General features: G+C 40.7%; 1 protein-coding gene across 6 annotated transcripts in view; it reads right to left on the reverse strand.

The window, feature by feature from the left end:
- Nucleotides 1-9,526: 9,526 nt before the first annotated feature.
- ATL2 (atlastin GTPase 2) overlaps nt 9,527-16,180 on the reverse strand; it is a 55,523-nt gene continuing 48,869 nt past the window's right edge. For 5 of the 6 annotated variants that reach the window (XM_075596330.1, XM_075596333.1, XM_075596335.1 and 2 more), the window contains 3 exons: nt 11,425-11,439; nt 11,219-11,329; nt 9,527-10,855 (listed from right to left, as the gene is read on the reverse strand). In XM_075596330.1, the coding sequence (XP_075452445.1) occupies nt 11,222-11,329; nt 11,425-11,439 (123 nt within the window). In that variant the 3' untranslated portion in view covers nt 9,527-10,855; nt 11,219-11,221. The remainder of the gene's footprint in view (nt 10,856-11,218; nt 11,330-11,424; nt 11,440-16,180) is intronic. The other variant, XM_075596332.1, reaches the window with a different exon arrangement.

Here is a 16,180-nt window from a genome sequence, read left to right on the forward strand (position 1 = left end):
CGTATGCTGCGATTTATTCCCTCTTCCCACAATTAAACGGGTAGAAAAAAAGTGTGTGTGTTTGTGTGTGTTTGTGTGTGTTTGTGTGTGTTTGTGTGTGTTTGTGTGTGTTTGTGTGTGTTTGTCTGTGTTTGTGTGTGTTTGTCCCGAGCATGCGCATTTTAAGTGAAACGTCTTTGTCTTTTGTCACTGTTTTGTCACAGAAATTGTATTTGTGATGGTGATATTTGTAATTAAAAATCAAAACACAATATCGGTGCCAAACCGCAAAGACGTTTGACTTAGAATGCGTATTTTAGCTATTTGCACTTCTATATTTAAAGTAACTAAATTCCTCGTGTGCGCGTGTGTCAGTCAGTGTGTGGGTGTGTGCATCACTGTGTGTGTTGTTGGGGTGGAGAGTGCGCTCAGCACGTCCTGCAGGCTCTCCAAGCGCTCCCTCCCCCCTCCGTGGACACCGCGCTAAGCGCTCTCCCCCCTCCCTATGATCTATGGGGAAACTAGACACGGCGCGCTCAGCATTGTCCCCCCTCCCTCCATCCGAGCAACGGTGCGCCCAGCACTCTTCTCTCTCTTCCCCCCCCACACCCCCCCCAGAGCTCTCAGAGCTATGGGGACATGGAGTGCTCAGCGCTCTCCCCCTCCCTACGATCTACAGGGACACAGCGCTCAGCACTGTCCCCCCCTCAATACCGAGCAACGGCGCACTCAGCGCTTCTCCCCCCCCCCTCTGGCAGTGTTGCGGGGGACACAGCACACTTAATCCCCCTCCGCGTTGCCCCTTCAGCCCCCCTCCCTCTCTCCTCCTCCCCCCAGGGGAGCTGCAGGAAAATAGCAACCGGATCTTGGGGGATGTGGTAGTGGGGGGGAGTGATGGTGTCTGTGGGTGTCCCCGTCAATTCAGCGGTGACTCCTGGTGGAAGCTGGCAACACTGACTGCCTCTTCTGCCAGGAGTGATGTCACTTCCGTCACAATCAACTGCATTCACGCCACTAAAGAAGTTTCACTTCAAAAGGTTAATTTATCTAAAATGTAGTCTTACAATATTTGGAATGCTAGCTTTAGAATTGACGATATTTGGACAACTTTGCAGAAATAGAACTGACAATCTAGTTGTGGGAAAAACAATAGCAGTCATTGCAGAATACAAAATATATCCTGCATTTATTAGCTTCTAGCTGAGGCTTCTTACCTAGGTTGGGAAACCATGCTGCAGTGCGTAGGACTGATTATAAAGCAGCTTTGAGAATACCACACTGGGTGTGTATGTTTTGCATCAATATTAGTGATTTACCCAGTACCCGGAATTACCCGGTACCCGGTGGATTTTCAGCTACCCGGAAATTACCCGGACCCGGCAACTGAGAAGTGGGCCCGGCGCCAGGTAATGTCAGGGTAGCTGAAAAATACATCATTACTTACCTGCTGTTAGCGACGGAAGGAGAGGAAGACCCGTGAGGAAGACCGCAGCGACATCTAGGCAGGTCAGCAGAAGTCCTGTGGCGGCGGCAGCATCAGCAGTCTGTGTTCTGCCCGCGTGGCAGCTGCAGGACTCCATAGCAGAGTGAGCTGGGGAGCCATGTGACCGGAGCAGGAGCAGAAGCGATCCTATTGGACAGCTGGCTAAATACCTGTTCCTGTAATTAGGTGAGCTGGTGACGGGGTACCAGAACCACTATAAACTCTGGCCTGGACTTTCCATCCACCAGCCTCAGTAAATGTGAAGCTGTGGAATGGATCCTAATACACTATTTCTGCACTTTCTGACCTAAATCCGACAGAAAGCTGCCTATTATCCTGAGACTGTCACAAAACACAACCCCCGACCCCCCATAAAGAGTAATCGGGATTAGTCATGTCAGCCTAAACTATTAACCCATTGGCGACCCATCCAACAACCAAAAATAGGCTGTGTGCCCCGAGCATGCGCGTTCTAAATGAAACATCTTTGTGTTTTGTCACTGAAATTGTATTTTGATGTTTTTGATTGTAATTATACTCTGAATAATTTTTTTTAATGTCGGTGACACAACAGAAAGAAGTTTCACTTACGATGCGCGTGCTCGCCACACACATACATTTTTATTTATATAATGTTTTTCCAGGAGTAATACATTGAGAGTTACCTCTTGTTTTCATGTATGTCCTGGGCACAGAGTTATGCCCAAGTATGCATAATTTAGGGCTGTTATATAGTGTGTGCGGCTGTGCGCGCGTGCCTGTGCCGCACACGTTTTGTGTGTATACTGTATATGTGTATGTATGTGAATATATGTATATGTGTGTTTTCAAATAAATAAATCCTGTAATAATTATTTTAATAACGTTGTGCACACACACGCACACACATATACACACACACATATATACACACACCCATATATATACACACACCCATATATATACACACACCCATATATATACACACACATATACTTACATTTTCAGCAGCGGTAGCTTCGCAAATTCTTTCTTTTCATCTTTCCCCCTGTCGACCGGTTCCACTCTCCTTGCCGTGCGCTCGTGGCGCCATTATAGAAAGGCTGACTAACGTCAGCTAACTATAAATGCCACGCGTGCCCGCACTATAGAGCCAGCCTTAATGGTAGCAAGTAAAATGTCTACAGTTTATCATAGAATTTGGCAATGCTTTTATGTATGATGTGAGCACCACGGCATATAGATTTTTTTTTTAAAGTGAAACTTCTTTAGCGGCACCTACCACATCAGCAAAATTGCCTGGCAGTGAATGGAGTTGATGGAGACAGAAGTCAGTGGTGACGGAAGTGACGTCACTGCTGGCAGAAGAGGCTGTCCGTGTTGTCAGCTTCCACCAGGAGGAGTCACCGGAGAGGAGGAAGGCAGTCCTGGATACAAACACACACACCACCCCCTCCTCCTCCTCCACAAGTGCGCCCCCGCTAGTCACCAGAGAGGACACACACAACATTGAGTGATGCGCCTGACCTCCCCCTCCCCTCCGAGTGAGGCGCCGAACACCCCCCCTTGAGTGATGCGCTCCGGCTTCGCCAGACTGCACTGCTTGGAGAGTCTGTGTGAGATCCTCCCCCCAGCCCCCCCATACACACACACACACACACACACACTGCTGCTGGCATGTGCTATTTCATTGTGCTACAGGGTCCTCTGACCTGAAGAAAACTTTTTCAAATAAATGGAAAATAAAAACTTTTAAAAACAAAGCGCTGTCACACACACATAGTTACGGTCACACGCACGCACGCACGCTCACACACAGAGACACATACACACATGAGGCATTCAGTTAGTATAAATATAGAAGTGCAAATAGCTAAAACAGGATGTGTTCCAAGCACACACGTTCTAAGTCAAACTTCTTTGCATTTTATCACTGAAATTGTGTTTTGATTTTTAATTTAAAAAAATTACCATCACAAATACAATTTCTGTGACAAAAGACAAAGAAGTTTCACTTAAAATGCGCAATTCTAGAATTCCTATGAAAAGGCTGGGAGGTGGGTCTCCGTATTAGTGCAGATATCTTGCACCTTCACGGAACTATCGGCTAGGGAGGCAATTATCTATTGTGGATCTCTTAGAAAGGATTTTTATTTCAGGCACTGCAGAGAATTAAACCGCCATTTAAGGATCCATTTCCTGCCTGGGATTTGCCATTTAGTACTGCAAGCATTGACAGAGGTTCCATTTGAATAGTTTCGGCCATGATCAGATTCAAATTCGACACAATACTTTTGCTATTGAAAGCAGTAACATCTCTATGTAGTATTAGTGAGCTGCAGGATTTATCCATAAAGACACCGTTCCTTATTTTTCATCAGAACGGTCAGCCTGAGGCCAGCTCAGAGCTTCTTCCTGAAAGTCATTTCCACCTTTCATCTGAATCCAGATCTAATTTTACTTTTGTTTTGTCTGAATCCTTCACAATAAGGAACGGATCCTACACTCTGGGTTTAGTAAGGTGTTTGAAACATTCTCTCCAGAACTGAGAGCTTCAGAAAATCAGACAAGACTATTTGTGTTCCTGATGGGAGGAAGAGGAGAGCAGGCTGCCTCAGTCGATAAACCATTGGATTATAGCAGCTATAAAAAAAAAAAAAAACCCTACAACATCCATAAGAAACCAGCTACAAAACTGGTGAAAGCCCATTCCACAAGGTCCATCGGCACACCCTGGACAGCAAAGGCATAGGCTTCCCCTGCAGAGGTATTCAGGGCAGCAGACGCCCATTAATACTTTTATAAAGTGGTAATGTTTGGATGCCCATGCCTTGACCGACGCATGCTTGAACAGGAAAGTCCTTCAGTCTATTGTCACTGCTCAATAGAGAATGTTTTGCTTTATTGAATATTTGTTCTATGATAGTTATTGTAGGACCCCCCTTTATTTCGTGCACGTCGAATTGGTGCCCACTACCATGGGGACAACCAGGAAAAGAGACAATTGTTATCTATCTTACCGTTATTTTCTTGGAGAGCCTATCCATGGCACTGCGCACCAATCCCCTCTAGGTAGTTATTGTTGTCGGTACGATAATGATCTAGGTTATATTTTTCATCTTTGGTATCACAAGACTACCTGGAGAGGAGAGGTGGAGCCATTTATGGTCCTTCCACAGGTATAAGTTGTCTGTCCTATATCAGCTATGGGGTGGAGCACTGTTATGGATGGACTCTCCAGAAAAAGAAAATGATGGTAAGATGGATAACAATTTTCACTCTTCTTTAAAATAGAACATCCATGTTCTTCTATTTCACAATGCGGTATGCAGAAGAAAAAAAGTCCAAACTAATTCTAAGAATGTACTTCTGGTATTTGTGATTCTTCATAAGTGTAATCGCAAAGGAGGCCATGAAGGATAAGACACATTCCCTCAAAGTCTACTGAGGAGTAATTGTTGCTACTAGACGATACGAGGGGACCCATTAATCTCTATTAAGCTTTTTCTTTATTTTTCTCCTTTGTACATGTGAAATAAATATGAAAGGCATGAATTTGTTTTTTCGATATCCCTTTAAAAATTCTATAAATTGGCACGATACACTTGGTCAATAGCACACTCATTAAACAACTGGTTAGACCTGGTCTTTAACACACGCAAAAACAAATCCATATCTTCTGTGACCTCACTCCTATTGTACCTTCTTTCCCTTCACTTTTTCCATTGACCCCAGTTTCTATAGCACCTATCTTTAGTATAAACCTTGTCTCGCTCTGCAATTCCTTAGATCCTGACAATCTTGTGAGGGGGGTTTCTGAGAGCTTGCTGGGTATCTGTGTGTTTGCAATCTTGTGAGCACCTAGAACATTATCCTCCCCTTCTCATTAGACCAAAACATCTCTGCTTTACTACATCGAATAAACTCCTCTATTAACATTGGCAAGAAGACCCGCTTCCTGTCTTTTTCTCACTGCTTGGAGCATCTTCTAAAACTCGACTACCACCCCTGCACGGGATAGAAAGGAGATCTGGAAGTCAAAGTATAGGTGTTCATTTACAGTGCCATCTACTTCCAATAGCCATTATGTTATATATAGGGAAAACATCATCATGGATATAAATATGCTGACAGAGCACTTATTATCTCTAATAAAACCTTTAGACTGGCAAGCTACTATTACCACTCAATACACAATATAATTTAAATGCAAAGTTCCCCCCAATTATACATATTTTGAACTTGAGCTTCTGTGATGTCCTTCAAATCAGATTTACCAACTTTTTTTTTTTTTAACTTTAAAAGGGCAGTTCACGCAACACTTTAATGAAATAATATAAACAGAGAACACGCCCTGAACATCGGTAGAGGTCCTAATCATCCCAGTAAATTGTGTATTTTCCGTTCCTTTGGGAACAGTAGAAACCAGACACAGACAGTCCCCTCACATTTAGTTCGGGTAGGTTGATCTTCCCTTTTATTAAGGCCCCAAAACCTGCAGTGTAGTGCACACATTGCACCTCCTGGTGTTTATTCTCACTTACCAGGCATCAAAGGGTCTTACTAATAGAAAAATATATATCTTAACTTTCTTGGGTAAAGTTATTTGAGGTCGGTGTTGCTACATGAGAGGGGCTTAGCAGTATTAATTTAGGTTTGGGGTTCATTTTCTAGCAATAAAAAGTTTTATAATTTTTTTTTAAATAGAGGTGAAAATAGCCATCATAGTGTATGTATATTTTTATAATGTCAACCAGGTAAGAAACACTGCAAGTTTTACAATATTACAATATACAATATGGAATATAGTAATACAGATGGGATACATGCATCAAGACCTACATGTAACATTTAGAAGAGTCCCTGCCCCAAAGAGCTTACAATCTAGTCAGCATGGGAGGAGACTAAATGAAACCGTAGGAGTAAATGAGAGTGCATTAGTTGGTGTATAAGAGCATACTGTAGTTTAAGGAGTAGTGCTTCGTTTGAACAGGTGAGTTTTAGATGGGTTTTGAAGTTCGAAAGATGCTTGGTGGACATGTAGAGGAAGTTCCAGAGGTAGAGTGCAGCATGTGAGAAGGGTTGTAGGCATGAGACGGGGGGCAGAGAGAAGACAGGCCTGATCAGAGTGTAAAGAGCGAAGAGTAGGGGTATAGCAAGAGATTAATCGCTGAAATACAGATGTAGCAGACGTTATTTCACCAGTTATAACAATGGTGCGATTGAAAACGTGTAAGTCAATAACACGTTATTCAACATGTCTTTTTGTGCGTTAACAGGGGTAATATCACCTACTTTTGTATAGGGAGGAGCAGAGAGCCTTGAAAGATTCATTTTGTAATGAATGTGGACTTTTCTAGGCAGCCAATAGTATTTGAGGAGAGGGGGTTATCCTTACAGCAGCAACGTGTTGAATATATTGAAGAGCTGAAAGCGGCAAGACAGGGAGGCTAGGAAGGTTGCCGTAATAAAGACTGGACAGAATAAGGGCTTGCATTAACCTTTTAGTAGAGTCACTGAAAATGTACTTTAGCAATGCTACGTGAAAGAAGGAACAGCATGATTTACCAATAGCATGGAGATGAGGGGTGAATGAAAGGGGAGACAAATATGTCATCTAAACAATGGGCTTGGGGAATTGGATTGACCGTGTTACTGAATGTGATGTAAACGGGCACGAAGCTGGATTTAGGCGGGATTATGAGCAGTAGTCTTTGACATATTGAGTTTGAGGAGACTTGCTGCCATCCAGATTGCTGTGAGACAGTTGGAGACCTGGAATTGCACTGCAGATGTTAGGTTCGGTGTGGATAGATGCAGTTGTGCCATCTATATACAGGGGATACTTGAAGTCAAAGCGTAGACAGCATGTTTGAGTATTGCACCAGGAGTGAATGTTCGAGCAGTGTACAAGGGAAGCAGGCTAGTCCAGAGTGCTTGAAAGGATCCAGTCGTCGCTGTTGACCAGATTGTCAGTGGAGGCGTTGTCAGTGAGGAGAAACACTGTGTTGGGAGATTAGGTGATGGTCTGGGACCAGAAAAAGGGAAATAGAAGTCAGAAAGAGAATAGACTAGTTTCTTTTTTAAAGATTTGTTCACACTACTGAACACTAAATATATTGTTGCTTCAAGATCTGCAGAGATCACCATGGCATCTTTTTACTGCAACTATTCCCCATCGTTATCCTTCCGCACTGTCCGATCCATTAGACACAATAATTTAAATCCCACTCCATCATATGCTTTTGTTACATAGTTACATAGATGAGGTTGAAAAAAGACGTAGGTCCATCAAGTTCAACCTATGATAAATTTAGACAACAGATACTTTATCCTATATCTATACTTACTTATTGATCCAGAGGAAGGCAAACAAAAAACCCCATTAAGGGGAAAAATTAATTCCTTCCTGACTCCAAGAATTGGCAATCGGATTAATCCCTGGATCAACATATTTCCCATGTATACTTATTTTGTATATCCCTGTATACCTTTCCCATCTAAAAAGATGTCCAACCTTTTTTGAACAAATCTATTGTATCTGCCATCACAGTCTCCATAGGTAATGAATTCCACATTTTAACTGCCCTTACTGTAAAGAACCCTTTCCTTTGTTGCTGGTGAAATTTCCTTTCCTCCAAGCTTAAGGGATGGCCCCCGAGTCCTTTGTACTGCCCGTGGGATGAATAGTTATTTTGAAAGCTCCTTGTATTGTCCCTGAATATATTTGTATATAGTTATCATATCCCCTCAGACGCCTCTTTTCTAATGTAAATAAATCTAATTTAGCTAGTCTCTCCTCATAAGTTAGAATGTCCATCACCTTTATTAATTTGGTGGCTCTTCTCTGCACTCTCTCTAGTTCCATAATGTCTTTTCTTAGGATTGGTGCCCAAAATTGTACTCCATATTCAAGGGTTGTTTACTTCCCTTCCATCCATTGCCCGTTTGATGCAAGATAAGATCTTGTTTGTATTTGCCGCTACTGCATGACATTGGGCACTATTGCTAAGCCTGCTGTCTACAAGCACTCCTAAATCCTTCTCCATCAAGGATTCCCCCAATATATCTCCATTTAATTTGTAAGTCGCCTTTTAATTCTTGCATCCCAAATGCATAACCTTACATTTATCTGTATTAAACCTCATTTAACATACAGAACACCTACAAGCTCAAATTGAACCCCCAAAATACCCACAACATATATATAAGCATATAAGTTTCACAGAGGAGTGCTACTGAGCATGGCAATATATATTTAAAACCAGAGACATAACATAAAACACAGACAAAGCTCAGTGCACATCCAGAAAAACTTATATACGGTACAGTGCCTAAATATACATGTATAAATAACTAATAAATAAAATGGTCTTTTAGTTTAACATTTTGGCCAAATTGTTGCAAAGCCCTTGAGCCAAACTTCACGGCAGACCACGTTTCAAGGGTCCCTACACTAATGTTAAACTAAAAGACCATTTTATTTATTCGTTATTTATACATGTATATTTAGGCACTGTACCGTATATAAGTTTTTCTGGATGTGCACTGAGCTTTGTCTGTGTTTTATGTTATGTCTCTGGTTTTAAACCTCATTTACCATTTACCTGCCCACATTTCCAGTCTCTCCAAGTCCTTCTGAAGAGAAATTACATCCTGCTCTGATTCTATTACCTTACACAATTTAGTATCATCAGCAAAGATGGAGACTTTGCTCTCGATCCCAACCTCAAGGTCATTAAACGCCATGCTAACACCCACAAACCCTAATGGGATCAGCTGTGCAGCTGGTCCACACTCCATCCTGAGACATACTCCATCCAATAACAAACAGCTACTTTACATTTTGTTTCAACTTTGCCCCTTATTCCCTCTAGGTTGTAAGCGCTCAGGAGCAGCGCTCTCATTACCTAGTGTATCGGTTTGTGCTGGTTTGTGCTTATTTGGTTTGTCATTCTGTTTATGTAACATACATAACTCTGTACCCCCCCCCCCATTGTACCGCACTGCAGAATATGTTGGTGCTTTACAAATAAACAATAACAAAAAAAAGTTCACCTCATGACAGAATAATTAAATACTGGATTATTCCTCCACAAACACTTTTTAATAAATAACACACTGCACAAGAGTGTTGTGCCATATATACAACAGATTTTAATTATACTGAAAATAAATTACAGGAAACCGCTTTAAAATTTAAACAGGACCGTTTCACAACAAAAATGCGCATTGTTTCTTCCTCTCCGCCCATGCGGGTGAGACAGCAGTGTTCAAGGCAGGTAAATATCACAAATATATCAAAACGTCAGATTGGTTTATGCATTCACACATTTACATGAGCCACAAACGATCCCTGTGCAGGGAATTCACTTAGCCTACCACAGAAACAGGATTTGGCATGGACTACAAAAACTTGATACAAAATTGGTATTTATATTATTTATATTTCATATACATGCCCTATCTGCTCTCATATAGAAAATAACTAAATGCTGTACAGATCTGATCTTTAATACCTGTAAGCAACTTTTGGATTTACTCCCCCCGCCCCCCCCAATAAAATTACCGGCATATTGTATATACAGTACATAAAAGGTTAAACAGAGAGAAATTGAAAAGTTAAAACCCCAACCCTCCCTCCTCTGATATGCACCTATGTTATGGCAGATTTGTGGATAAAAAAAAAAAAAAAAAAAAAAAAGGCAGTAATGTTTTAAAGAACCTCCCAAACTACAAGCCATTCCTACAGCCACGAGGAAACATTACATGTATACAGTATGTAACAGAGAAAAAGGCAGCAACCTGTAGATTTCTGAATGACAATAGCTATGTAAGTACCCTCTATCACAGATGCCATTCTTAATACCATGAAATAAATACTCAATTAAAAAGAGACACTACCTACATACATACATTCTGTTAAAAGGATTTCCTTTAGACTTTAGTGAAAGAAAATGTACTTCCCTGAACAAAACCAGAAAACAAAACAAAAAATAGAACTGAACATGGCACAGTAAGGCTGCAACAATGGCTACTGGAGGGGCCTGTGCTGTACAGATCCCTTCTGGCACAAGAGGGGCATGACAAAACACAAAGCCCCATGTAGCTTATTCTTGGGGGAGGGGGCGGGGGAGAGAAAAAACAGTGGCAGTATTTTGATAAGCCAGGTTTTCCTACACCTACGGTCGGAATTGTAAACTTTGGTTTATTTGTGTGTTTGTTTTTTTACAGAGTTCTCATTGTACAAGCAAAGCGTGGGGTAAGGAAGGACGCAGCTGAAGGGACGGATTGTCAGTCTGTCTTTAGCCTGCCGGCTTGAGTCACTTGCTCTTTAAGACCCGCCTTGATAGAGTTTGTCACTGTTTGCCTTATGTTATCCTCCACGAAGTTATCACTCAGTGGTTTCAACAGCTGTAATATGGAAACATGCAAAAGAAAAAAAACATAACAAAAAAAAAGTCATAATGAGTCAAATACATGCAGGTAATAAAAGAACATGGAAAACAGGACGATGAAACATGGAGCACAAAAAGAACATTTCATAGGCCTTGATAAAAAGATGTGCTGATACAATATCCTGACATTCATCCTTTCTATAGGTGGGCGTTTTCTTCTGGCTGCTTACAGATGGCATATCACTTATTAGAGTAAGTAAGACAGATGTGGAATTGCCTACCCTCTTGGCAGCATAGAACTGGTATGTTTACAGTTTTTTTTTTTAGAACCTTTCCATATAAATACACACTTCAGAGAAATGAAAAAAGGTTAAAATACGTTCTAGTTTTTCTTCCTGTTATTGTTGGATGACATTCTGTGTCTCTGCGTTGATGTGACCGCACGACGAGACAGCCGACGTTTACAAACTTCATAGAGTTTGGAAAACACCTAGAACATGGAGTGGTTGGTTAGGAACAAAGATCTACAGAGGCATGAGAAAGGTACAAAGAAAGGTGTGTATCTCAATGTCCGGGAAACCTCACCTTCCTGGGGCTCCTCTGTGCAGCGAGAGAGAGAAAAAGCAGACAGATGTAAGACAAAGTAATGTTAGAGAAGTGGTTCCCATCCTTTTTTACATTGGGCGCCCCCTGCTAGAAAATATTTTTTCCGCAAACTCTTAGTTAATAAATCTTGCCTACTCAAACTAATGCTAAAAACAGTTCAACCTATTCCAGGCAGTTATATGCTCTGTGCTTAAAGCCTCAAACTGCAGCTCCGTGTGCGCAGACAGCATGAGTGGCATAACTGTCAATCACTGCAGGAGCTTAACAAGTCACACCCCACAATGCCTTGCTGCTGGGGGTGCAAAGCATAGTGGGGAGAAACTTTGAAAGCTCATGTTGTAATTACAGCAATACCAGCCACAGTGGTGCAGTTTGGGGGCTTACCAAGTGTGCAGTCCATGAAGAATTACACATTTTTGTAAACATTCATCAGATCAAAAAGGTAAATATTTATTTCAAGCAAAAACAACCTAAGTGAAAGCTTCGGCAGATTTCCATGATTTTGCGCAGATGTTTACTAGAAAATCGTGATGACGAATATTTGCATGTTTGCAAATGTTTACAAAAAGGAGTCTAATTCTCCGCGGACCAAACCTTGACACATTTGCTTATCTCTAGCCACAAGGACGACAGGCATATTCTCATGGATCCCCAAATAGATGCTTATACCTGTTACACAAGACAAGATTAAGTATAGGTTGTTACCATCAGTGAAGCCCTTTCGGTTAATTAAAATGGTATTATGCGAATCTAAAACCACAAGAGATTATTTTTATGCTCTTGAAACCTCAAATTAAAATCTGTAGAGAGCTTTCATGTTGCTCTAATAAAAGATTATAAAATCAACTCTTCTTCATGATTCTGTAACACCCATCCTGAAGCCTTCTCTAGATACAGCGATCCCCATTCTTCTTCCTGATGGCTCTAAACTAACTGAACGTCTTGTACAAAAGTGCCTGCTAAATTTGATGCGCCTATTCATGGACACTGCAAACTGGATTACAGCCCAACAACTCCAATGACACTTCCCCATGGAATAATCTGACAAATTTCCTTCTGTAAAATTATTCATGGTCAAGTATCAACTAGTTTTAATTTGTGAACTTTCCCCCCTACAAAAGCACCATAAATAGCTTTTAGAAATAACTCTGGAATCAATGCAGAATAGCTTTGTTATTAATTTGGTGTTCAGTTAAATATTTCCAAGTTGAAATTAATATTATTATGGTGTTTCTGGTAATACTGTTAAGGTGTATGCCTACAGTTGTACTTGCGGTACCAGAGAATATGAAAAAAATGCTATATACAATGTTGTTTTATGATATAGGTTAAGGTCTCATTTATATTTGTGTATATTTAACCAATTTTAGTAGTTCTTGCACTACTGATTCAACACTCATTTTTTTTAATTGCATTTCGAGTATTGACGCTTATTATAGCACTTCGATCATAGGTATAATTCCAGTGATTGTGTGTTTATACTATTTTGGAATATAACCATTTAAAATTTAATTTGTGTTTCTTTGGAACCATATGATCAATTATATTTATGGATATTGGCATACGAGTAAATGATGTGTTTCTTTAATGTTACATGTAATACAAACTCTTTCACATACTAAACTCACATCATAATTTGATTTCCCATGGGAAAAACCTTTCTATTTACTAGGAGGCATCTAGGCTGAGAAAATGTGTTAAACAGGGTTTAATGTAAGTTGACACTTGAACAAGTGACCACTAGGGGTCACCTAAAGCCCTATATATTGCACTCTGAAGTTACAGTGTCCCTATCAGACACTGTGGTAAGTGGATATTATATATTAATATAGGACCAAAAGAAGGGTCCAATCCCCTATAATAGCAGACTCAAATGCTAAATTAAAACCAAAAATAACAAAATTTTAAAACGTGAATGTGGAAGCCGCAATTTAAGTCTGCGGCTTCCACACTCACGTTTTGTGACTCCTCCCCCTGAAGAAGCGTGCCTAGCACGTGAAACGTATGTCGGGGCATGGTGACGTCGGACCTGTGACGTACACCAGTAGGGACGGTTGGGTAAGGGGGAATACACACGAGGTAACAGCGCTGGATACAACCGATTTCCACGTTTTTTTTCCCTTGGTAAAGTCGCAGCACACGCAACCACATTAGCGTTTGAGTAGAGACAGTACTGCAGACTTTTTGGATACTTCCATGGTTCCCTTGGTAAAGTCGCAGCACACGCAATAACATTAGCGTCCGAGTAGAGACAGTACTGCAGGCATTTTGGGATATTGTCTATGTGCCACGGCATGTTACATCAGTGACATCCATACGGGTGTTGTTCTGTGCAGTTTGGGCAAGTTGGATATTTATTCCCCGCATATGCCTTGACCAGCGACCTATGATTATTGTGTTATTTACCTCATTACGCAGTGGACATTGGTCCAACATTTAAGCTACGGTTTATTACACCTGCTTATCTCCCGGTTCCACCGTCTCTTCCACCTGAGGATTTTATCCTGTGTGTATCTGTATATGTATGTTGGTTTGTCAAATATAGTTTAATAAAATTTTGTTATTTTTGGTTTTAATTTAGCATTTGAGTCTGCTATTATAGGGGATTGGACCCTTCTTTTGGTCCTATATTAATATATAATATCCACTTACCACAGTGTCTGATAGGGACACTAACTTCAGAGTGCAATATATAGGGCTTTAGGTGATCCCTAGTGGTCACTTGTTCAAGTGTCGATTATGGTTTATTCCCTATGCACCAAGTTCTTTACACGGTACTATTAGGTGAGCGACTAGTCACTATGTGTATGTTATTTAATGTAAGTTGCAATGCTTTTTGTATAACAATCTAAAATGGGGCATAACATGCCTCTAACATGCTACTGGTCACAGGACGCTTCATTGCTTGATTTTTACCTGCGCATAACACTCAGCTCAGAGAACCTTAAACGGAGGTTATAACTAACAGCTGATTAAATATTGGGTTGTAAAATATTTGTTCAGTCTGACATTTCATGCAAATAGGTACGATTTTAAGTCAGCACATTTCCCAAAAACATTCATCTATTTTTAGGCTCATCAGAGGTCAAAGATGCTTAAAAAGAAATAAAGTAGTGGTAATGCCCCAACTTCAAACAAAAAGGTCTGCATTTATTTAACAGTGGAGAACCTATTTTGTTGGAAAAAGATACTAGATTTGTGCTTCGAGAGTAAGAGGGCTGCCCTAAATTAAATCCATTATTATTAAAAAAGAAACAGAAATTGGAATAATACTTGTCAGCAAAAAAAGTTGAGGCTGTAAATAAAAAGTGGTGGTAGTCCATACACCTTACATCACCACATTGCAAACATTGATGGTTATGCCTGGAACATCTACAGTAACTTGTAAAACGCAATTGCCGCTTTTGCCGAAACCCAGTTTTAAAAGCCATGCTCATATGACCACTAGATGGCGCCATACAACAGCTTTTACCTCACATTTTATGGCCGGCCAGCTCTAGCACTGTATGTGGATTTGATTAATACAGCTATTCCTTACTTCTATTCACCTGCACATTGTTTTCTATCTGTGGAAATGGAATGAATTACTTGTACATGGGTTTCCTCAATTCCTCACCATAACCTGGCTTTTGAAGGAAAAGTGAAGTTTGCATAAATATCTGAAGGACAGCAGGTGCTGCAAAATTGTACCGTTCGTTATACTGCAAGTCACTGGAAAACCTTTAGGAGTATTTGATCAAATATCTGCAGATGTCCAGCAAATAAAGAGAGTGGTGCTAATGTGGCCAACTGGGAAGCTATACCCATACAGATGTAGCTAGGTGCACTTTACCCACAGATACAGGTAGTCCTCACTATCCAACGTTTCACTTTACAATGGATGGCAAATTCAACGCTTTACAATGCAACCCTAAGGGCCGTTTTTCGACGCCCGAATGCGTTATCCAACGCTCACCGCCACTGATTAACATGGGACTCACTTTACAATGGTTTCACTATCCAACGCTACTTCCAGAACGGATTCCGTTGGATAACCGAGGACTGCCTGTACCTCACAATACTGAGGCATACCTCAAGCGTTCCCATAGGATTCAGTGGTAATGTGGCAGCAGAATGACTGGCTATGCCGCATAAAAATAAAAGTCCATCGGGCTACATCTGTATGTACCATATTAATCCCATGGGGCAGATTTACTTACTACAGATGCATATATATGACGGAAGTTGCTGTTACACGTATCCCAATAGATATTTGCTCATTGCAGAGTATATACAGCTCACAGAGAACAGAGGGGAAGGATTTAAAATGCAACAGTCAATCAAAATATAGTCTGATTAACTTTTTGTTCTCTTATTAGACAACTTCAATAAACTATGCAAGACAAACAAGATCATTTGGGTGCATTCCCAACTCTTAGAAGACCTGTAAATGACTAGAAATAGCACATATCAACCATAGATCACTTAATAAACGGAGTCCAACCTGTGTCGACAAAAACAGTTGAGTGAATTACAAGCATTACCAAGTTACCTCTCCCTGGTTCTTAAACGGAGGTATTTGGGATCTTCACACTTTGTGAAATGTGGATTAAATGAATTTGTTGCTGGCAGGGAAGTTAACAAAACACTGCCTTTCAAAAATGGTCAAACACCCAGTATGGAAGTTCAAAGCAAACGCTTAATATGCAGCTGCTCAGTTGTGTGACGAGATTACATTCTGTATAACTTTATAAGA

This window comes from Ascaphus truei, chromosome 4 (assembly GCF_040206685.1).
Source record: "Ascaphus truei isolate aAscTru1 chromosome 4, aAscTru1.hap1, whole genome shotgun sequence".
Lineage (NCBI taxonomy): Eukaryota > Metazoa > Chordata > Amphibia > Anura > Ascaphidae > Ascaphus > Ascaphus truei.